Source organism: Aspergillus glaucus (assembly GCF_001890805.1).
Source record: "Aspergillus glaucus CBS 516.65 unplaced genomic scaffold ASPGLscaffold_12, whole genome shotgun sequence".
In the NCBI taxonomy this organism is placed as follows: Eukaryota; Fungi; Ascomycota; class Eurotiomycetes; order Eurotiales; family Aspergillaceae; genus Aspergillus; species Aspergillus glaucus.
This window is the reverse complement of record NW_019170464.1, coordinates 253,125-273,010: the sequence shown is the minus strand read 5'-3', so window position 1 is coordinate 273,010 and position 19,886 is coordinate 253,125. Positions and strand designations below refer to the sequence as shown.

At 48.3% G+C, this 19,886-nt stretch overlaps 8 protein-coding genes across 8 annotated transcripts; 4 read left to right on the top strand and 4 right to left on the bottom strand.

Moving 5' to 3' along the window:
• Positions 1–3,492: 3,492 nt before the first annotated feature.
• On the top strand, positions 3,493–3,909 carry ASPGLDRAFT_397073 (uncharacterized protein). Its single transcript, XM_022545117.1, has one exon. The coding sequence runs from the start codon at positions 3,577–3,579 to the stop codon at positions 3,817–3,819; it is 243 nt and encodes an 80-aa protein (XP_022400100.1). The 5' UTR covers positions 3,493–3,576; the 3' UTR covers positions 3,820–3,909.
• A 33-nt stretch (positions 3,910–3,942) lies between these two features.
• Positions 3,943–5,089, bottom strand: ASPGLDRAFT_128190 (NAD(P)-dependent oxidoreductase; the record flags this gene model as incomplete). Its single annotated transcript, XM_022540774.1, has 5 exons — positions 3,943–4,187; positions 4,239–4,408; positions 4,460–4,631; positions 4,710–4,866; positions 4,916–5,089. 5 exons carry the CDS (start codon positions 5,087–5,089, stop codon positions 3,943–3,945), a joined length of 918 nt encoding a protein of 305 aa, XP_022400099.1.
• Positions 5,090–5,683: 594 nt separating this feature from the next.
• ASPGLDRAFT_47944 (uncharacterized protein) lies at positions 5,684–8,115 on the top strand. Its single transcript, XM_022546784.1, has 10 exons — positions 5,684–5,933; positions 5,984–6,120; positions 6,173–6,255; positions 6,312–6,409; positions 6,456–6,576; positions 6,623–7,016; positions 7,066–7,196; positions 7,254–7,587; positions 7,640–7,745; positions 7,794–8,115. The coding sequence occupies exons 1-10, from the start codon at positions 5,786–5,788 to the stop codon at positions 7,862–7,864; spliced, it is 1,623 nt and encodes a 540-aa protein (XP_022400098.1). The 5' UTR covers positions 5,684–5,785; the 3' UTR covers positions 7,865–8,115.
• Positions 8,116–8,237: 122 nt separating this feature from the next.
• On the bottom strand, positions 8,238–9,055 carry ASPGLDRAFT_82790 (uncharacterized protein; the record flags this gene model as incomplete). Its single annotated transcript, XM_022550184.1, has 4 exons — positions 8,859–9,055; positions 8,723–8,757; positions 8,379–8,672; positions 8,238–8,329 (listed from the first exon to the last, which is right to left on the bottom strand). Coding segments are annotated over exons 1-4 (483 nt in total), but the record flags the coding sequence as incomplete, so codon positions are not given.
• Positions 9,056–9,550: 495 nt separating this feature from the next.
• Positions 9,551–10,880, bottom strand: ASPGLDRAFT_36168 (FAD-dependent oxidoreductase; the record flags this gene model as incomplete). Its single annotated transcript, XM_022544656.1, has 2 exons — positions 9,551–10,816; positions 10,863–10,880. The coding sequence occupies 2 exons, from the start codon at positions 10,878–10,880 to the stop codon at positions 9,551–9,553; spliced, it is 1,284 nt and encodes a 427-aa protein (XP_022400096.1).
• Positions 10,881–11,314: 434 nt separating this feature from the next.
• Positions 11,315–14,573, top strand: ASPGLDRAFT_396815 (uncharacterized protein). The gene is made up of 2 exons (XM_022545114.1): positions 11,315–14,354; positions 14,518–14,573. Exon 1 carries the CDS (start codon positions 11,555–11,557, stop codon positions 14,336–14,338), a length of 2,784 nt encoding a protein of 927 aa, XP_022400095.1. The 5' UTR covers positions 11,315–11,554; the 3' UTR covers positions 14,339–14,354; positions 14,518–14,573.
• Positions 14,574–15,384: 811 nt separating this feature from the next.
• On the bottom strand, positions 15,385–17,015 carry ASPGLDRAFT_82788 (uncharacterized protein; the record flags this gene model as incomplete). Its single annotated transcript, XM_022550183.1, has 4 exons — positions 15,385–16,096; positions 16,150–16,496; positions 16,546–16,726; positions 16,860–17,015. 4 exons carry the CDS (start codon positions 17,013–17,015, stop codon positions 15,527–15,529), a joined length of 1,254 nt encoding a protein of 417 aa, XP_022400094.1. The 3' UTR covers positions 15,385–15,526.
• A 1,023-nt stretch (positions 17,016–18,038) lies between these two features.
• On the top strand, positions 18,039–18,821 carry ASPGLDRAFT_47939 (uncharacterized protein). The gene is made up of 3 exons (XM_022546783.1): positions 18,039–18,122; positions 18,168–18,304; positions 18,359–18,821. Exons 1-3 carry the CDS (start codon positions 18,110–18,112, stop codon positions 18,632–18,634), a joined length of 426 nt encoding a protein of 141 aa, XP_022400093.1. The 5' UTR covers positions 18,039–18,109; the 3' UTR covers positions 18,635–18,821.
• Positions 18,822–19,886: the final 1,065 nt, after the last annotated feature.

The window sequence follows — 19,886 nt, the reverse complement described above, 5'->3', positions numbered from 1 at the left end:
CCTGAAATGTGACGGTCTCGAGCAATATGAATCTATTGGTAGACTATCTGATGAAATTCTAATATGAGGAGAGAAAGGAAAGAGGCAGGGCCTGCCGGCGACGGGCTATCTAGTGTGTGCAAGGGGCTCAAGTGATGCTCAGTGAATGCCCTACTCCAAACAGGCCAAAGTAAGCAAACATGCTATACAGCTAGCGAGTGTCCATGCTCCGTGACAGAAAAAGCTCTTTCTAAATTATACTGATTATATTAACTACCCTCAACCAAGTTCATATCCATCTAGAAGTCTTGAACGCTTCCGAGCTCTTCCTGACATACGCTGCTGAATATTGCCTTCTTCATGTAAGTTGGTAGGTAAGGGAAGATCAACCTCATTCCAGAGGTAGCAGGTGTGGTATTCCTTTTCCTTTTGTTCGAGTTAAGCTGCAGCTGACCTTGAATAGGCACTGAATCATTCTCCTCATTATCACTGATTGGATCAAGATCATCCTGAGCCTGAGCTTCTTTTTCTTCATTTGCTGCCTCCCTCTCTTCCTCTGACAGAAACTGGCTAATAAACACAAGCTCTTTCTCTTCAATGTCAAATTTTGTTGTGTGTCGCGGAGCATGGACGCTCTCTATCTGTATAGCATGTTTGGGGTAGGGCATTCACTGAGCATAAACGCTCGCTAGCTGTATAGCATGTTTGATTGCTGTGACGGCTCAACGGCTCAACGCCAGACAAACAGCGCCAACATATCAAACGATGCCATACAAGCAATATGGGCAAACAAGGGCTTAAGCCGCACCACACAAATTTCTATAGAGACCGTTTATCGCCTAGATAGATTTCCTTTTCTTCTTCTTCCCCAGATTCGATATTCTCGTTGTTAGGCTACCTAGTCTAGATATGAATATTATTCGTTTTATCTGCTAGTTTCCGAGCCCGTGACAATTGCTTTGTCCTGTTTGGAGTGGGGCAACAACTTTTCACACACACACTAGATAGTCTGTCGTCGGCAGGCCCTGCCTGTTTCCTTTCTCTCCTCATGTCAGAATTTCGTCAGATAGTCTACCAATAGATTCCTATTGAACGAGTTCCACGGGAGCACGCCTACGCCCCGGAACCAAAGCCCCCTATGGCAGAGATCCTCTAAGCCATGCTAATAGATGCGGTCAAGAACTTGACTGGGATGAACAACCGGCTAGTAGATTTCACTGAGGCATTGGCGGGGTCTCCGGGGGGGGGGGGGATATAAGAATTTAGATGGATTATCTATGGCCATTGATGAGTTTTCGTGGGGCCATATAACTTTCCCCACTCCTCTTGTCTCCTCATTTTCTCTATGAACTAATACTTTTAATGATCAGTCCACGACGGAGGCGGTGCTCGGCAACAAAACCGCCAAACATGGTTCAATCTGAACGCCTACACCGCCAAGTTGGCCGCGATTGGGCTCCCCGACCGCTGGGTGATCTATCGCGGCGGCCGCGTGCTGTAGAAGGCACTTGAGAGGAATTGGCAGCAGTGGGATATGGGGAGTCTGGATGGGCATGTGCCTGCTGCCGCGATATGGATCCGCCACTGCGGCTCGCGGATCTACCAGCAGGAGGGGCAGTTGAAAAACACGAGGGACTCGAAGTGGAAGGGCCAGCAGGTTTGGTCTAGGGAGCGATGGGAGTACTGGAAGAAGCGATTTGAATGGGTGACGACGGTGAAGATTCTCAAGGAGAGTACGCGGGATGAGGCAAGGCAGTGTGTGGATCAGATGAGGGATATTGAGCAGCGGTTTTGATTGCAATATAAACGTGTATATCATGTATTCAATCAACGATATGTTGGTCGCGGTGTATTCCTTATGTTTGGAGAACAGATGAGACAGTTGGTACATCCCTTCCTTTCGTAAAAATTTAGAACTAAAACTGTAATCGATTTTTCACGGGCACAGGCTACATGCTGGAAATTCCTGCCGCAGACCATGTAGCATTGGTGAGAATTGCAATGAAAAGCAGAGAATAATGAGAGATCCAGCCCAAGAAACAGTGTCCCTTCCAATGGTGCCTGGTAATAAGGACCTATCTTAACAAAACCCACCCGCCTATACAACTGGATACCCACCTGTTTCTGGTCATCTTTTTCAGACTCCATCATCGTCACCTGTTCGCGATACTCGTTTTCAAGGTTGATCGTTTGGTTGAGCGTGTCAGTGACATCGTTGAATAGCTCATCAGGGTGATCAAGGCAGTGTGCGAGAAATTCTTTGGGGTGATGATCCTTCTGCCCTGGTCTTTCATGTCCAGTCACACGATGATTGATTTTTGGTTCTCTCAGTGGCGTCTCTTGCTATCTTGACTGTATGGTTTAGTTTGGTTTCATTCGCGACTGTGGGTTTCTCTTCTGCAAGAATATGGAGGCCCTGCATGGATTCCTGGCTGTGCACGTCAGAGGACAAAGTTGATAAGAAAGATGATTATGATGATTCTAGTATTATGTGACGGACACATTTAATAGGATTCTATTGATAGACGCTCTAGCAATATCCTAGCATGGAAAAAGAAAAGAAAGACGCTTTATTCTTTTCCTGACTATTGCGTAGAATATATGAAAGGGCGAGGAGATTAAGACAATCTGGTTGCTAGCGAAGGCACAATGGCATGGTGTCTACGGCGCGGAGCCCCGCATAATCTGTTTGAAGAAATCATCGGCCGAGGAGACGTCTGGTTCCACCCTGAAAGTGGCCTCATACCAGGCATCGAGTGCCTTCTCGTGGCGGACTGGGTAGTATCTCTTCTCATCTTCAGACAATTCCAAGGCAATCCCGGATATTGCGGCGTCGACACCTGCAGAGTATTCTAGTTACAGGTTCACCATCACCAGCCACTACTGAAGCAGATACTGCAATTGTCACGGTGCTCAGCTAGGATAATAGAACATCCTTCTCATGGGTTCTACCTAGGTAGCTATCGACGAGAATATCGAATCTGGGGGGAAAGAGAGGAGAAAAGCTATCCAGAGAAAGAAGGGGTTTTATAGGCGTTTGTTTGACATCACCAATGTCTTGTCTGGCGTGTTGGTGTCGTCTGCCTGTGTCAGTCGTTAATGCGGTGCTAAGCCGTCACAGCTTGTTTCTAGGCTTACGCTGACGGTTAGGGGGGAAGATGTCTATTTGAATGTGGGAGCTAGTTGTGAGCGGGGGTACCCAGTGGTGACCTAGGCGTACCCTATCACAATAAACCCAGAAGCAAGACTGTTCGGTGACCCTAGGGCAAGCTCAGCCATCCTGCAGTTCTTTCAGGACATCAGTATAGGTGTCAGACAAGCCCTGGAAGAGGCCCAGAGGCAAGATGAATGGGGATGGGGAGGAATTGGCGGCGGCACAGCAAATGAAAGAAGGGTAACTGGGGGGAGGGCCAAGCGGCCCAACAAGTGAATGATGACGAGGAGGACTAGGGGACACTTCCCCCTCTGGGCACGAAGGCTAGATCAGGGCGAGGAACAGGACAATGAAACCACACTGTTAAGTAGCGAGACCGGTAGGGGGTAGGCCCTAAGCCTACCTCCGTGATTCATACAGTCTGCCATAGCCCCAGGAGCTGGATGCGGACTATAAATTTGATTGATAATAATAATAATCGTCATCATCATCATGCTGTGAGCTTTCTTCAAACTCCTTTCCCTTTGCGATCTTTGCAACTCATCCTTTTTATCTGGGCTCTTCATCGCACCCAGAAGAACAACAACAACAACAACAACAACAACAACAACAACAACAACAACAACAACAACAACAACAACAACAACAACAACAACAACAACAACAACGGAGAGCTGCAAAACTAACCAACACTGTTTTACTCGTTTTCTCAGCCCAATAAGTCTCTGAATCTGGCCAGGTAGCTGACATGAATAAGCATGAGCGCTTCCCTTTTTCTAATCATATCATATCTCAAAACGTAGATACATCTATTGTGCATCTCTTTTCTTGACAAAGTCATTCTCAAAGTCCAATCCTGCATCCTGCCTAATGATGCCATACATGGCCGACGAGTCCAATGGCCTACCCTCCTGCTCGGAATAAGCACTGGCACGTTTTAGATGGTCCAGCGCGACCTCAGCAACCTCTAATCTCGTCCCGGCAGTGTCTGCACAGTCGATGCTGTGTCCCACGTCTTTCAGACCAAGACTGAGATCGGACCAGGGATTTTCGCCTAGTATTGTCAGCTTTTATCATAGTATATTTACTCATTGGATAGGCATACCCCTCGGCGGCATGTAACTGCCTTTGGTCAACCGCTTAGAAATCATGCCAGGCAAGAGTCCAAATTGGAGCTCGAGTAGATTCTCAAGAGCTTCATCGCCCATCTCACTCTTCTCTGCCAGAACGTGGGCTTCTCCAATAATCTCGGTGAATCCAGAGATGATGAAGTTGCTAGATTCGGTCAGCTTCTAGTTTCAAATATCTGCTGGTAAAAGTGCTTACCCCATGATCTTCAAGAGTGCAGCCTTTTCTGACTTGTCAGACACTGTGATGGTCTCACGAGCTATCACGCCTTTGAGATATGATGCCAGCTTCTTGATGCTAGAGAGGTCACCAGCCAGTACTATCAGGATCTTTCTGTCCTCGGCCATAGGGCTGGAGCCGAACACGGGAGCTGTTTATGTAAGTTTTTTTTTTTTTCTTTTTCTTTTTCTTTTCCCCTGTTATCAGATCCTTATGAGAGTGTACATACCTGAGATAAAAGTAGCATTCTTCTGTTCTACCTTCCCCGAGACCTCTTGGCTGGTGGTTGGATGCACAGTTGTTGTGTCCACAATGATCTTAGCGTCGATGTTTCCTGCGGCCAGGATCTCGTCAACGATGGTCTTAAGAGCAGCATCATCACTGGTCTAGTTCTGTTAGTATATCAGACAATTATGAAACTGTCGTTCAGCCTACAGAGATAAAAATGATATCGCTGCTGTTGACAACGGCTGCAATTGACTCGCAATCAACTCCTCCAAGTCCCTTCAATTGCTCTCCTTTGGATGCGGTTCGGTTCCAGAACTGCAGGGGGTTTTGTCCCATCTCTGCCAGATGCCTTTGCATATTTTTCGCCATGGCGTTTCCCATCTTTCCAAGTCCTGGTCATAGTCAGCACTGTGAAGTTCAGCTCATTCTGTTGAGAACCTACCGACCCATCCTAACTGCGGGGTGTTCTGGTTTGCCATTTTCCTTGCTACAATTGAATTAAGTCTGTTTTCAGAAGGTCAAAACAAAATCACAAGTGGTTGTTGACGAGGTGCGTTCCCCGCCATGTATGCACACGCAGCCTTCTTATATTGTCACGACTTTCCAGTGCGTGCATGCATCGCGACAATAGCGCCACACACGACGATCCCGATAGCGCCCAAATTGGCAAGCTGATGGAGCTGTCAACGCCAATCAGAATCTTATCGAGTCGGCTCAGCCAAGGGGATGGTTCAGTGCTGATCAGTGTTCGCTCCGTCAAGTAGGATAGAAGAGCTCTCCACTTTTGCTCTCTAACTTCAGACTCTACTCTGTACACGTGGATGGCATCTTGATATTTTTCTCCCAGAGGATCCCAGCAGAAGGGATTAATCCAATCACAACGCAGTGAATGATTTGTATTTTCTGCGGCTGAACACCGTGCATAGCTGAGTGAGTAGTTTGTAATTTGTATTCCACCTTTAACATCTTTACATCGACGACTTTCTCCCTCCTCCACTCGACGGTCGTCATGTTTTTAATGCTGATGGTTAAGGGAATTTATTCATCTCGACAATATCTGACATATTTCCCACCAATATGTCTCCCACCGAGCGTGGCCCGGATATGCCACCAGATGAAGGGTCGCCTCTCCTCCAGTCCCGTAGTCCGACTTATTCAGGACCCCCGGATCCATCGCATAAGAAAAAGCGCCCTGATCTCTTTATCATCTATGCGACGTTCTTTGGTATTTCCCACTGAATCATGAGATGTATCAGCAATCACTAATGTAAATAGGTGTCTTTATTGCCAGTATTGATGAATCTCTCGTCCTGTCCACCTTCAGTACCATCGCGTCGCAGTTCCACCTCCTCTCCCAAGGTTCCTGGTTGCTTGTTGCATATAACTTTGGATACTGTATAGCGCTGCCAGTGGTATGTCGATATAACTTTTTGATGCTGGATAAGAGGTGTTGACAGCGGATAGTACGGCGCTTTGAGTGATTCGTACGGGCGCAAAAATGTTCTCCTCGGCTCGTATATCTTATTCACACTGGGATGTTTTGCCTGGTAAGCTGAGCTTCATGCCCTGGATAGTTGAATTGATATCTAACAGTCTGATGCAGCGGTGCAAGTGCCTCCTTGACACAGCTTGTTCTGGCCAGAGTCCTCGCTGGTCTGAGCGGTGCTGGAATGGTGACACTCGTTTCCATCATTACCATGGGTATGCTCTCATCAATGTCTGTATTGTTTCCTCTAACATGATACAGACCTGGTCCCTCCCAGTGAAGTCGCAATCTACCGAAGTTATGAAAATGTGATCAATGTCATCGGCCGCAGTGTTGGAGCGCCCCTCGGTGGTTTGCTCTCGGATACGATCGGCTGGAGATGGTAAGACACACTGCGCAACAACGAATATGGATACTGACCGTTGTAGGTCCTTCTTGGGTCAAATCCCCCTGATCATCTTCTGCACCCTCGTCGCCGTGTACGGACTGCCCGCTTCTCTCAACCAAACAGAAGACAAAGATAAACAGCCTTCAGGCAAACCTCGCCGGTCGCGTCTTCGGGAAATCGACTTTGCCGGAGTCATCACGCTTTCTGCTGCGGTCATTCTCTTGCTCTTCGTGCTTCAAACTTTGGGAACGAGAGAAGAAGACCAACTGGTGCCAACGTGGGGTCTGGTTGTTGCCTTTGTCGTTTCTTCCATGGCCTTTGTCCTGACCGAGGTTTTCTACGCGACGAGACCTTTGGTCCCGATGCACTTGTTGGTCCGGGAGCTGGGGGCCTACTGCCTTATGCAGTGCCTGTTGTTCTCCGGTCGTACTGCCGTATGTATTCTTACTCAGACCTTGCCGTCTACGATACTGACTGTTCTAGTTCGTCAGTAACGTTGTCCCCTATTTCACCCGTGTCGAAGGAGAGAGTGACTTTGTTGCTTCGATGATGTACGTGCAAGTCGCCGCTGGTGTGTCAGTAGGAGGAGTTGTCTCTGGCTATGTCATTAAACGGTATGCGTCCCTAAACACCGCCCCTTCAAACTTGGCCAGTTCGCTTACGATTCCCAGGATGAGACGATACAAGACCATGAGTATCATTTCTCTCGGTATCACAGTCTTGTCTTTCCTTCTCATCTTCCTCACCTGGCGCGATGGCTGCAACATTTGGGAATCCTTCTTCCTGTTTGTTGTCGGATTTGCACCTGGTGTCCTCTTCTCAACCATGTTCATCGGCATGTCTTACAGCTCGCCAAAAGAATGTCTTACGGCCTGCATCGGAACATTTTATCTCTGCCAGCAGCTGGGAACGATTATCGGGCCCGCTTGTGGTGCCGCTCTGGTTCAGAGACTTTTCAAGAACAACCTTGTCCAAGATATTGTGGATATTCCGGATAAGAAGACAGTATGTTGTCTACACCTTCAAATCCATGAGCGATATACTAATCTTAAAGTAGATCATAAAGGGCATCCTCAACGATCTCAGATTCGCCGAGTCGCTATCTGAGCCTTTACAGCAGATTGTCCGGTCGAGCTACCTGAACGCTTTCCAGTTTTTGCCAGGCAAGACTATCTGTCCTCTGAATAAAATATGTTCTAACATTGTCTCAGTATTTGCATTGATCTCTTCTGCGGCTGTTTTGCCTTTCTTGGTATTCCTCAAGGAGGAGAGGGTGGATTAATTGTAGATTTATGCGATAGTAATGTACAGTATAATTATGGAGGATACGGCGGGCAAGAGAATTAATGGAAGTGAGGATTGTGATGGCTAATCCCAACGCCAACTGCCAATATTGACAACACACGCTGCCATCTGGGCAAACAAATAAAGAAGGCACTAGCGCTGCCACACAACCATAGATATATCCCCCTTATCCTGTAGGTAGATTCCTCTCTTCTTTTTCCTCTCCAGATTCGATATTCTCGTCGATGGCTACACTGGTTTAGATAGGAATATCATTTCGTTATTATCTACTAGTCCGAGCCCGTGACAAGGATGGGATAGTCCATATGGCACTTTTGAAGTAAAAAGTTAATAGATAATTGGTCTTAGAAGCTGCAACTAAAGGACTGGCCATGTGTCCCATACCCCAGAGCTTCATGTGATTTTCATCAGGACGGATGAATTGCGATCCTCCAACAAAGGCCTGTAATCGTCAGCTTGGATTCAACCATTTGGCCTAATTGAACACCAACGTGAATGTTGTTATGGATCATTTCCAAAGACAGCCAGTACTCCGGCTTTGTATCGTGAGATCTACAGTATCGAGTACTGGAAAAAGCCGTCCAGCTGGTGGGACCACCATTCTGCTGCAACAACTTCCAAGTCATGAATTGCAGTGTCTGTTGTGGCTTCGCTGGTTGAGGATCCCAGGCGCGTTCATTCAGTGCCAGGTTAGAGCGAAGCCAGTTTTGGCCTCCGTCGGCCCAGATGTCGACGTGGTAACCCTCTAGAAGGCCGTACTTAGTGGTTGAGATACATTTGTCCCACTTGATTGTGTTAGATATAGATATTATGATATGTCACAGTCAAGACTTACAGGAATGGTCCATAATGTTGAATTTCCATTTTTGTCTGTTTTTTTTTTTTTTTTTTTTTTTTTTTTTTTTTTTTTTTTTTTTTTTTTTTTTTTTTGCGTGTCTCGGTCTGGATCTTATACGGATTGTCCAGTTTACCCATCACCTTGGGCGCTGTGTATTTGTAGAAAGGGTTTGCCACAGTCTTGGTCTCGACAGTCATTTGGTTCTTCGAAACAGAAGAAGTTGTTATATCCACCCAGAGAATGTGGAAATACGGATGTGTTTGATAACCGGATTCCAGCTGAGGAGCTCAGAATCTCGTCACATTTCGTGATGGAGCCAAGAAAGCCTTTGCCAGGCCCACCATAGCCCACGCGTCCGGGATCGTGTCGGCTCTGATAATTTGATCTTGTGGAGACAGAATGTGATTTTTTAAGAGTCCGCATATTCAAGTGGCTGGCTGGATGTTCTTGGTCCACAGGATCCGATTCAGCTGAAAAGATGTGCCCCGAAAATGTGCATCGGTTGCCTGCCGTGATGTGGATCTAGGGAGTTTACATGCTGGTTATATGTATGTAGTAAATGGTGAGAATTTTAAATGTGAACGCCTCTGTATATTTCTTTGATCACCTGCTGGCCGTAAGATGAAGACTGTGGATAGAATCGGCTGGATGCTTTTTGAACCAAATTTCTTTAGACCTGAGAAACTTAGCTCATCACAATCTCTCGTAGCACTTATTTGAGCATCATGCAATTAGTCTGATAGTTTGATAGTAAATGTTGATAAATGACCAGAATTTCATTACTCGTGTCTAAAACTACAATTATAAACCCTAACCGACCCATATCTAACAGTTCTTCAACTCATCCTCAACGTCATAAATCACATCTCCATGATCAACACCCGACGCAGACATGCCCCAAACACTGCTCACATACGACATACCCCAAACAACCCATTCCTTGACCCAGACTGCCCAGGGGTTCTGATTCTTGCGCTTAGCACCGTTGCGCTGCGCTGTCAGGGAGATTTTGTCTATCCGAGGTCGACGGATCTCATCGAACTTGGCAAAGACAGCCTCGAGGGAGCCGTACTCCTTGTTCTCAAACTTCTTCAGCAATCCAGAGATGAGGAAAACGTCTTCCATGACGATCGACACGCCTTGTCCGGCGTGCGGTTGCATGGCGTGTGCAGCGTCACCGAGAAGTAAACATCTGGTAGTACCGGGCTTGAACCACTTACCACCCAGGGGAAGACGGTAGTGGGGGTAAAAGTGCACGTCCTTACTAGTATCCACAAGACGACGGAGATGTTGTCCCCATTCGCCGTGCACACCGTCCAAGACTGTAGAGAGCGATTCGCGGAACTCCGTCATTTCCTTTTGACGGTGGAGAGACCATCCGTAGCGGGCGTCTTCCGAGTCCTGCGACGGGAGAGGAACCTGTTTGCTGAAGAACCAGAAGGTCTGGTCGTTGGGGCAGGGTGCACTAGCCAGCATTCCCTGGGGGGTGAGAGTCGAGTGCAGGCATGGTTGTTTGTCGCTGGGATTCGGGACGTCGACGATGGAGGAAACGGCCGAGATGCCCGAGTACTCTGACTTGAAGCCCGGGTCGACGTGAAGGGTTCGCACGGTAGAGTGAATACCATCGCAGCCGAGGAGGAGGAAGGCAGTGTCAGATGTGCCATCAGAGAAGTTGACGGTGATAGAGTCGGCGTTGTCGTTAATAGAGACAAGCTGCTTTTCCCAGTGGATAGGGATTTGAGATCTCTCCGTGCCCTCCATAAGACAGTCCATCAGCTTCGATCGGTTGATGCGGTGGTAACCGAATCCGGTCTTCTCCTTTGGTTCTGTCGAGACATCGACTTCCTTGAGGATGCCGCCGGAGGTAGAGTGGAGGACGGTTTTGGCAATATCGACTCCTCGCACGGAGATCGAGTCCCAGAGACCTAAACGGTTGAGGAGAAGGAGTCCATTGCATGGAATACCCAGAGAACCTCCCAGAGTGCCGGCGTCGCGACCGCGGATCTCGTAGATGACGGGTTCGAGGCCGTTGTGATCGCGAAGGCGGATGGCGGTTGCCAGACCACAAATGCCCGCACCGATGATGATGACCTGGAGCTGTGAGAATGTGTTTATCCAGGGATATTGAGATATAAACCTTCTTGTTGCCCTCCATGATGCTGCTCTGACAGTAACGAAGATGAGAATAATCCAACAGAAAATCTATTGAGATAGAATTGTTATCGCTGTTTGGACAACCATCCCCAGCCCGCCTTTCCTCAGCACAGTTGCCGCGTGTGGATCAGCTTGTTTTGCGTGGCTTCAGCTGAATAGCGGTGGAGCTCGCGTGGTAGCAGAGATTCTGGTTAATTACACTGTTTTATGTGCACGGAATTTTCCGTGGAAACAGTAAGGTCGGCACCTTGGATGCACGTTGCGATTTACAGTATGAAACCCCTACAGCCGAGTGGATAAGTATGGCTTGCAGGCACGGCTTGCAGGCACGATCAGCAAGACCCGCTCGATTATCAACCAGCCAGCCAGCCATCTTCATCATCAGGTGGGATTAATCTGTGGCTGCTTAATGATGATATAAATCATTACGGAGGAATACTTACAGGAAATGGCAGTCAAGACCTGTATTATTACTAGCGCGGGATATTGACTTTTGGAATACACCTCTGTAGTCAGCTCTTCAATAGCTCTTGTTCGAGCTGAGTGGATGGTGTAGATATTCGTCTGGCAAAGGATAGATAAACCCACTGTCGCAATGTCCTTCCACGGCTTCCATCCATTCTCCCTCTCCAGTCTTCTCCCATTCCGTCTTCTTTCCCCTCCTTCTTTTTCACAATGTCGATTGGAAATCTTCAACAACTCTTGGAGGCAGCCAGCGCTGAGGAGAGCAGTGGCAATGTCATCGCATACTCCCAGGGCAACCTGGACCACCCCAAGGTATACTCATACAAGCAAGTCCTTGAAGCTTCCCAGAAGGCCTCTTGGGCTCTTCGCTCGCGGGGTGAGACATACCGTCCTGGATCTGTCATTCTTCTCCATTTTGAAGCACACTGGGATGCCATTGTCTGGTTCTGGGCTACCCTCTTCGCTGGCTGTATTCCTTGCATGTCCACTGCTCTGTCGAACAACTCTGCCATTCGCCTGAACCACCTCGAGCATCTTTCCAAAGCCCTCATCAACCCCAGCTGTCTGACCAAGTCGGCACTGTTGCACGAATTCGCCGGCCAAGAACACATCAACCCCATTCCCATTGAGTCTCTCGATGCCGAGAATGCCACCCCCGATGAGCTCAACAACATAAACCGCGAGTCCAAACCTACCGACATCGCCCTGCTGATGTTGACCTCTGGCAGCTCCGGCAACTCCAAGGCTGTCTGCCTCACCCACCACCAGATCTTCACAGCCATCACTGGCAAATACTCAGTTATTGAACTGCCAGAAGGCACTTCCTTCCTGAACTGGATCCGCCTCGACCATGTTGCTGCTATTGTCGAGATCCACCTTCAGGCTCTATTTGCCCGCGAGGACCAAGTCCACGTCCAAGCCCCTGATTTCCTCGCTGACCCTCTCCAATACATCAACCTCATCCACAAACACCGTGTCTCTCGTACATTTGCCCCTAACTTCTTTCTTGCCAAGCTCCGTACTGCCCTTCAGGATCTGGAGGCGCAGAGCAACCCTCGCAACTGGGACCTCAGCTGCCTGAAGTACATCGCCTCCGGAGGTGAGGCTAACGTCGTCAAGACCTGTGATATCGTTTCGCAGCTCCTGTCCCAATACGGTGCCCCTGTCCATGTCATTGTTCCTGGTTTCGGTATGACTGAGACATGCGCTGGTTCCATCTTCAACACCAAATGCCCGACATACGACAAGGAGCGCTCTTTGGAGTTCACCTCCGTCGGTGCTTGCATGCCTTGTATCAAGATGAGAATCACCGAGGGATCCAACAATGAGACCGTCCCGGCTGGCGTTGTTGGCAACCTCGAGATCAGCGGCCCTGTCGTCTTCAAGGGCTATTTCAACAACCCCACTGCAACCGAGGAGTCCTTCTCCAGCGATGGTTGGTTCAAGACCGGAGACAAGGGTTCCATTGACGAGACCGGCTATCTCACTCTGCAGGGTCGTGCCAAGGAGGCCATGATTATCAATGGGGTCAAGTACAGCCCTTACGAGATTGAAACCGCCCTGGACGAATCGAAGATCCCTGGTCTGGCCCCCAGCTTCAACTGCTGCTTCTCCTACTTCCCCGCTGGATGTGAGACCGAGGAGATCTGCGTCGTATTCTTGCCCAGCTTCGCCCCTGAAGACACCGTCGCTCGTGTCGAGACTGTAGATGCCATATCCAAGTCCGTCATGATGGCGACTGGATCCAAGGCTCAGGTCTTCCCTCTTGACCGATCTCAGCTGCAGCAATCTACCCTCGGTAAGCTGTCACGTAAAAATATCAAGACTGCCTACCAGAAGGGTGAGTACAAGGCTTACAAGGACATCAATAACGAGACCATCTCGCAATACCGTGCTGCCACCCGCCAGAACCCTCAGAACGAGTTGGAGCAGCAGCTTCTTGACATCTTCATCCGCTGCCTCGGACTGCCCGAGAACGACTTTGACGTCAAAACCCCTGTCTTCAACATGGGAATCACCTCCGTCGAACTGATTAAGCTAAAGAAGAACATCGAGGAGCATCTCAACCTGACTCAGAAAATACCCATGATCACCCTCATGACCAACACCACTGTGCAGGACCTCGCCGAGGCCCTGCACGACCTCCAGGCTCCTCATGAGTACAACCCCGTCGTGACCCTCCAGTCACAGGGCTACAAGACTCCTCTCTGGCTCATTCACCCCGGCGTCGGTGAAGTCCTTGTCTTCCTGAACCTGGCCAAGTTCCTTGTCGACCGTAAGGTGTACGCTCTCCGTGCTCGTGGCTTCAACGAGAGCGAGCAGCCATTCCAGACCATCCCCGAGGTTGTTTCCACATACCACACCGCTATCAAGCAGAAGCAGCCCGAAGGACCATACGCCTTGGCCGGCTACTCGTACGGTTCCATGCTTGCCTTCGAGATTGGCAAGGTCCTCGAGAGCAACGGTGACAAGGTCAGCTTCCTGGGCTCCTTCAACCTCCCCCCTCACATCAAGACCCGTATGCGTCAGCTTGACTGGAAAGAGTGTCTCCTCCATCTGTCCTACTTCCTGGACCTGATGACCGAGGCCCATGCTCGTAAGCTCGCCGCAGAGCTGCAAAGCGCAACCCGAGAACAGGCCATGGCTAAGGTCATGGAAGACGCCGACCAGGACCGTCTGTTCGAGCTTGCTCTCTCACCAGAGGCACTGAACAAATGGGCCACTCTCGCATTTGCCCTGCAGAGCATGGCCATCGACTATGACCCCTCTGGCTCCATTGCTAGCATGGACGTCTTCTATTGTATTCCGCTTGCAGTCGTTGCCTCCTCCAAGGAGCAGTGGCGCAACGAGCACTTGTGTAAGTGGGTGGACTTCACCCGTTCCGAACCCCGCTTCCACGAGGTCGGCGGTGCTCACTACACCATGCTGGGACCTGAGCACGTCTTCAACTTCCAGAAGACTCTCCGTGCTGCTTTGGATGCCAGAGGCATCTAAGCAAAATGGTGGTAGTGTATGATTTTCCTTTCTATTTCCTTTGTCTTTTACTGGGAATGGTATTGTGAAGCTGGATCTGGAATCTTGTGTCACAATCTGTGTTCCTCTCCTATCATACCCAAGTCTTCTAGTTAGTTAAATCTCGAGGCGTATGCTCACCAGGTGCTCTCAATCGTCAGTGTGGTAAACATATCATGGTCAATAGTCGTTAATCAATAATCACCGTTGGGTATATCGCCCCCCCCCCCCCCGGCAGGCTCCATAAGGCACATCGTGTCTGGAAAAGAAACGAATAGAGAAACGAGGTCAACTGAGTACGTATACTCAGTTGTTGGTTGAATGCGGATGAGTCAAAACTAGAAAGGTAACCAATGCTTAATTGACTGGAATTGATCGCGAAGAACTAAGTTAAGTACATGAACGAGTGTCCTTGAATATCTTCCTTTATACCAAATAGCGTTAGAACTGTCCCTAGAAAGACACGAGGCAAAAAAAAAAAAAAAAAAAAAAAAAAAAAAAAAAAAAAAGAAGAAGAAGAAAGAAAAAGGTGATGGTCAAGCGAAATAATGGCCTACTTATGGCAAATAGTTTTTATAAAGTACTGTTTGGTTTTACATGGCTCTGCTCACCCGGTCATCACTCCAACACTCACCCTCGACTCTAAAGGCATCATCACCCTTAGAACGGCAACGAGAAAGGGCAAAAATATCAAAACAAAAAGAAAAACATACAACAGCCGGGAATCGCTGGTGGTCACCCACCCAACTACTACAAAGCACAAGAAGGTATCTATATACAAATCATCAAGGATGCTTCATCTTCAAGCCTCAAACTGAAATTCCCGCCTCACTCGCTACGCGAGTGAGCTCGGCAAAAACAAAAACATACAACAGCCGGGATTCGCTGGTGGTCACCCACCCAACTACTAACCGGCCGGCGTGTGGCTTAAGTACGGCTGAGCGGACGGGAAGCCCTGTTCTCCACACCCTATGGTCGTATGTACTATTTTTTACTTGGAAAGAATATATATGCAAATCAGCTGCGTCGCGTTTTCAATCCCCAGCGATTTTATTGCAGTCGAACAAGCAAGCCCTATATTTGATCACGCCTGACCATGACCACTTTGGCAATTCTAATGCCCAGAGAATGAAAAGAGAAGAAAGTAGAGCTTTCTCATGGTAAGACATACTAAACACATTCAACCGAATGGTAATCGAGCTCCGACCACACTTCCTTCTCCAAAGCCCCATGCACCCAGAAACCACCCTTGCCATCTTTCCAGGTCTCAAGTACATTAGAAAGTTTCTTGCAACCGACCCTCCTTAATATTTCAGCAGGGGCAATATCCGGTTCCATATAGCACAACCGTGCCCTCGTGCTGGCACTAAGCTGAAGCTCAAGGTCGAAAAGAGGTAGATGTGCCCAGGAGCTGACAAAGACTGTTGGAAACTTGGACCCCTGGTCTCGAGGTCCAATTGGATTTCCTTGGAAACGCTGGTGTTTGTCAAGAACGCGGCTGAGACAATCTTTCGAGCGAGCATTCACAATAGTTGACCGGATATGAGCGGCTAGGTTGAGGATGGCTTCAGTTTTGGAAGTTGCGGTAATTGTTGGTGGTGGAACATTGACGTTGATAAACGGATTGTGGAGCTGTGTGTTCTCTTTTAACAAATTCTTGATATTGAGGACGACGTTGAAAGGCGGCATTTCTTCTTCATCTTTTGCAACTTTCCGCCAGGTAGGGGAGGCCGTGCAAGACTGTTTCTTGAATCAGTTTCTCATCAGGTCACGGGATACCATAAAGCCCAAACCTTGTAAATACAAGCCAAGAGTATATCATGAGGAGTCACTTTTATCCCTCCCGCTTCCGCTTTTTCTCGCAGATATCCGATCCTGGACGCTGGGATATGAATCGCATTTTCGAGTTTCTCTGGACTCAGCAGAAGTTGTCTGATACAAACCTTGCCAAATGCTCGCCATCCCACTTCTATAGACTCTTCCTGGAACTTTGCAAAGTCCAATGGTTCACCTGCTTCTTTACTTTGCATTTCCCCGGCAGGAAGTTTGTCGCTCAGCTCAATCGGCTGTCGAGGAGTAATGGACTTGATAGATTTACCGTCCAAGAGAGAACGGTATGCCTCGATGATATGGTAAAGACCTGGACCGTCACTTAGAAAGTCCCACAAAACCAGGGGTATGATACATACCAGCAGCATCACAAAAGGGATGTTGCACTATGAATCTCAGAGTGCAACCATCTCGGAGAAGGACCGCCCTGATTGACAGTACAGGAGGATGAGCAATAGACTTAAAAGCCGTGGAAAAGGAAAAGATACCATCGAAGTTCTTCGAATTGCTTTCACGGCCATTGGTGGCTGGGATGACGTCCTTTAGGGAATAGGTAGTCAACGTTTTAGATTTCCAGAATTCTTCAACATCTTCCTTCCCCTTTGAGAGTCGGCCGCCCTGTTTTCCCCTGTCGTTAGATGATGATGGCCAGAGTACCAAGCAGGCTACGAACCAGTAAGTTGACCCTTTCTTGCAGCGACGGCCACGTTTTCAGCAATTCCACCGCATTTCCGCGTAAATGTTTCAGATCAGCCTCTCCAGAAAAGACCAGAGTAGCGCTGAATTGCAAGAATCGTGGCACGCCCATATCAAGGCAATGCAGCGCCATTGTTACTGAATGCACGTAGGAATGCGTATGTGCAGTTTGGTACTCCGTACCACGGAGTACTACGATTTAAAAGTTGGTTCTTCACCATATTGTGACCGCCTGTGATCGACTCTTTAGCTATATATGCAGAATAGACTTTCGGTCGGTCCGCGATAGTGCTAAATTAGTGGGTACTGGCATACATAGTACATACATAGTCCGTGGCCGTGGCGTCGGTGTACCGATCCCCCTATTATGTTTTTAGGCGTATGGAAAAGGAATTTATTGCGAAACCCAAGGAATTCTGAAGAACCACAGGGTATGTAAAGCCCTCAATCTGAGGAAGCCATCTCTAGTTGTGTTACAGAAAGCATATACAGCCAGATAAGTGTCCAGGGTCTAATCAGAACAGCGGTCATGCAATGCATTGCAGACGAAAATGTCATATTATCCAATGGCTCCATAATCCTCAAAGATTCCCAAACGGTCGTCTACCGCAAATGAGAAACCCAGGCGTCTATCCAGGCCCCGATACGTTCGACCCCTGTAGGTTTTACAAAATCCGACAAACAGCACCCGACAAAGAAACATTCACAAGCCACCACACCGTCGCCCGATCATATTAGACGGGGATTGGGCAAGCATGCTTGTCCGGGACGGAATTTAGTGGTGACAGCTCTTTGTCACATTCTGCTGAAGGATGATTTTCAGCTGTGGAGATCACTATTCGGCGGCAAAGGATAGCTATCCTGGGTCAACAGGATACAGGTACGGCAGTTTACAGCAATTAGATTGGATAATTAAGGTCACGTCTAAAAGCAGGTCCTAACAACCAGGCTATCCTTTGTGTGTTAAACCCTAATTTCCGGATTTAACCTCAGCTATCAGCCTCACAAAGAGATCGAATGCCGGATTCGTATTTGGTGACGCGTGGCGTGATAATCGGCATCACATTGCATATCTCCACATAGTATATCCATTTGTGTTACATACGGCTAGACTACAAAAGGAGGTCATCGCCACTTAGTGTAGCCATATGTGTCCACCTGCATCAGCACACCCCGCCGACGCTCATCTTCAGCTCAGTTTTACCATCACGTTGTAGTTCGATCACAATGTATCACAGTGGTATGTCTACATTCTTCAATCCTCTACCTATGCTAACCTGACCAGCTCTCGTCGTCCACAAGTCCGAACAAGCCTTCGGTTCCTACACCATCAAACAACTTCCTAGCGACGATGTCTTCGTGACCAGACGTCTTTCGGGTGCCACTCGCCTGCCGCTTCATACTACTGTCGGTGCTTTTACGGTACAGCTTCCTTCCCGCCCCTCCAATCCACAAGACTAGTACTGATTCTGGCAGGTCTCCGGCTCCATCGACACAGTCTCCCTAGAAGCAACAGTGGCCGTGAATATTTCCGGAATCAACCTAGGCCTATTCTATGGAAGGCCAAGCAGCGGGTTCCGGGTTGATATCGAGCTGGAGATCTTCAAGGGAAGTGTTGAGGTTGAACTGGATGCTTTCGATGAGGTATGGCTTCACATCAGGCCAGCCGGGAATTCGTCCAAACATACAGCGGAGGGCTCCACGACGCATCTCGCAAACTTGCCGAGTCTGGCTTGTGCGCCTTGGGTGTAGGATTTGCGGTTTCAAGTTATTCACGAAGCGAATGAATTGTTTTTATGCTATGTTTATTATTATTGTTTAAGTTCGTCATGTACAATTCACCCTATGTGGTCCCCAGGTAAGCCCTTTGGAGCTACAGACCCGGGGTGATTTTAACTCAGCTGATAAAGATCATGAATCGCTATCGCATTGACCGCAATCCTCATTCCAATAGTTGGGTAATATCCGATCCTTCTGCAAGGTTGAGATGGCGAAGCCCACATAGCTGATGCGACATGAAGAAAGAAATGTCCGGGTTGACTGTCAAAGTTCGTTGATATGGGCGCAATACGATGGCACTTTGCTGGCATAAGGATTGAGTGGATCATTGATTGGTCGCTTGGCTACTATGTCCACTTAGAAATGATCCGGTCTCGGTTATGATTCCTAGAAAAACAAATATACTTGGCATTCTTAACCCAGCCATCAGACAACCTCGTAAGAGCTGCTCCCCTGACGGGAGAGTCGCAAACCAGTCACCTGCCGGCGGCTCTACGAACTCGACCGAAGCCCTCGTTGACGAACCTCCCATCATGACCTGAGGCGCAGAACAGCATGACACTCACTTGTGAGAATGAAATGTGTCGTTATCGTATATAGCAGCAAAAAGGCACTTCATGCATGAAAGAAACGCTGCCGTCTGCCAAACTCAGCTACCTTCGCGCTCCCATGCTAAATGATCTAGGTCGACACTCACTCCTGAGCGTGGTCTTTATTCATTGATCCGGACATGGATAAAATAAAGTATGACATGCTTGATCTTTCCCTTCCTCCCCAGATCAAGCCCACGACATTTCCAAGGATGTCGATCACAAGTGAACCCGAATCCCTGGGCCGAGTGGTCACTATATGTTCCCACGTTTTTCCGGGAACCATCTCGTTATTTACGAGATTATACTTCATTTGGACTCCGGGGTATAATTCTTCGGTGTACTTTGTGGCTCGACTGCATTTGTATTGGAGCGATATACTCCTGAGCATTGAATTCCCGAGACCACTCACAGGTTTAGCTCATTACCTTGGTTGTAGAATTCCGTTACCGTATGCCTGTTGATGGAAGGTACTCCCAACAGTTGACACACTAGCGTTTAGTCTTTACAGCTCTTTAAAACCGAATGTCGATATGCAAGAGTTTCTGAGGGTGTCGGTCACTAGGCGCAACCTGGCATTCGTTGAGATACCCCCATTGTTTGCTATAAGTTTCACATATGCATTTTTAGATCCT

What these genes read in the sequence shown, in the direction of transcription:
- ASPGLDRAFT_396815 (XM_022545114.1), top strand. Translation starts at nt 11,555, where the DNA reads ATGTCGATTGGAAATCTTCAACAACTCTTGGAGGCAGCCAGCGCTGAG.
- ASPGLDRAFT_397073 (XM_022545117.1), top strand. Translation starts at nt 3,577, where the DNA reads ATGCGGACTATAAATTTGATTGATAATAATAATAATCGTCATCATCAT.
- ASPGLDRAFT_47939 (XM_022546783.1), top strand. An exon ending in CTACTGTCGGTGCTTTTACG is followed by an intron (nt 18,305 to 18,358) that starts GTACAGCTTCCT and finishes TGATTCTGGCAG; the next exon opens with GTCTCCGGCTCCATCGACAC.
- ASPGLDRAFT_47944 (XM_022546784.1), top strand. Translation starts at nt 5,786, where the DNA reads ATGTCTCCCACCGAGCGTGGCCCGGATATGCCACCAGATGAAGGGTCG. An exon ending in CATCTATGCGACGTTCTTTG is followed by an intron (nt 5,934 to 5,983) that starts GTATTTCCCACT and finishes TAATGTAAATAG; the next exon opens with GTGTCTTTATTGCCAGTATT. An exon ending in CGTTTCCATCATTACCATGG is followed by an intron (nt 6,410 to 6,455) that starts GTATGCTCTCAT and finishes AACATGATACAG; the next exon opens with ACCTGGTCCCTCCCAGTGAA.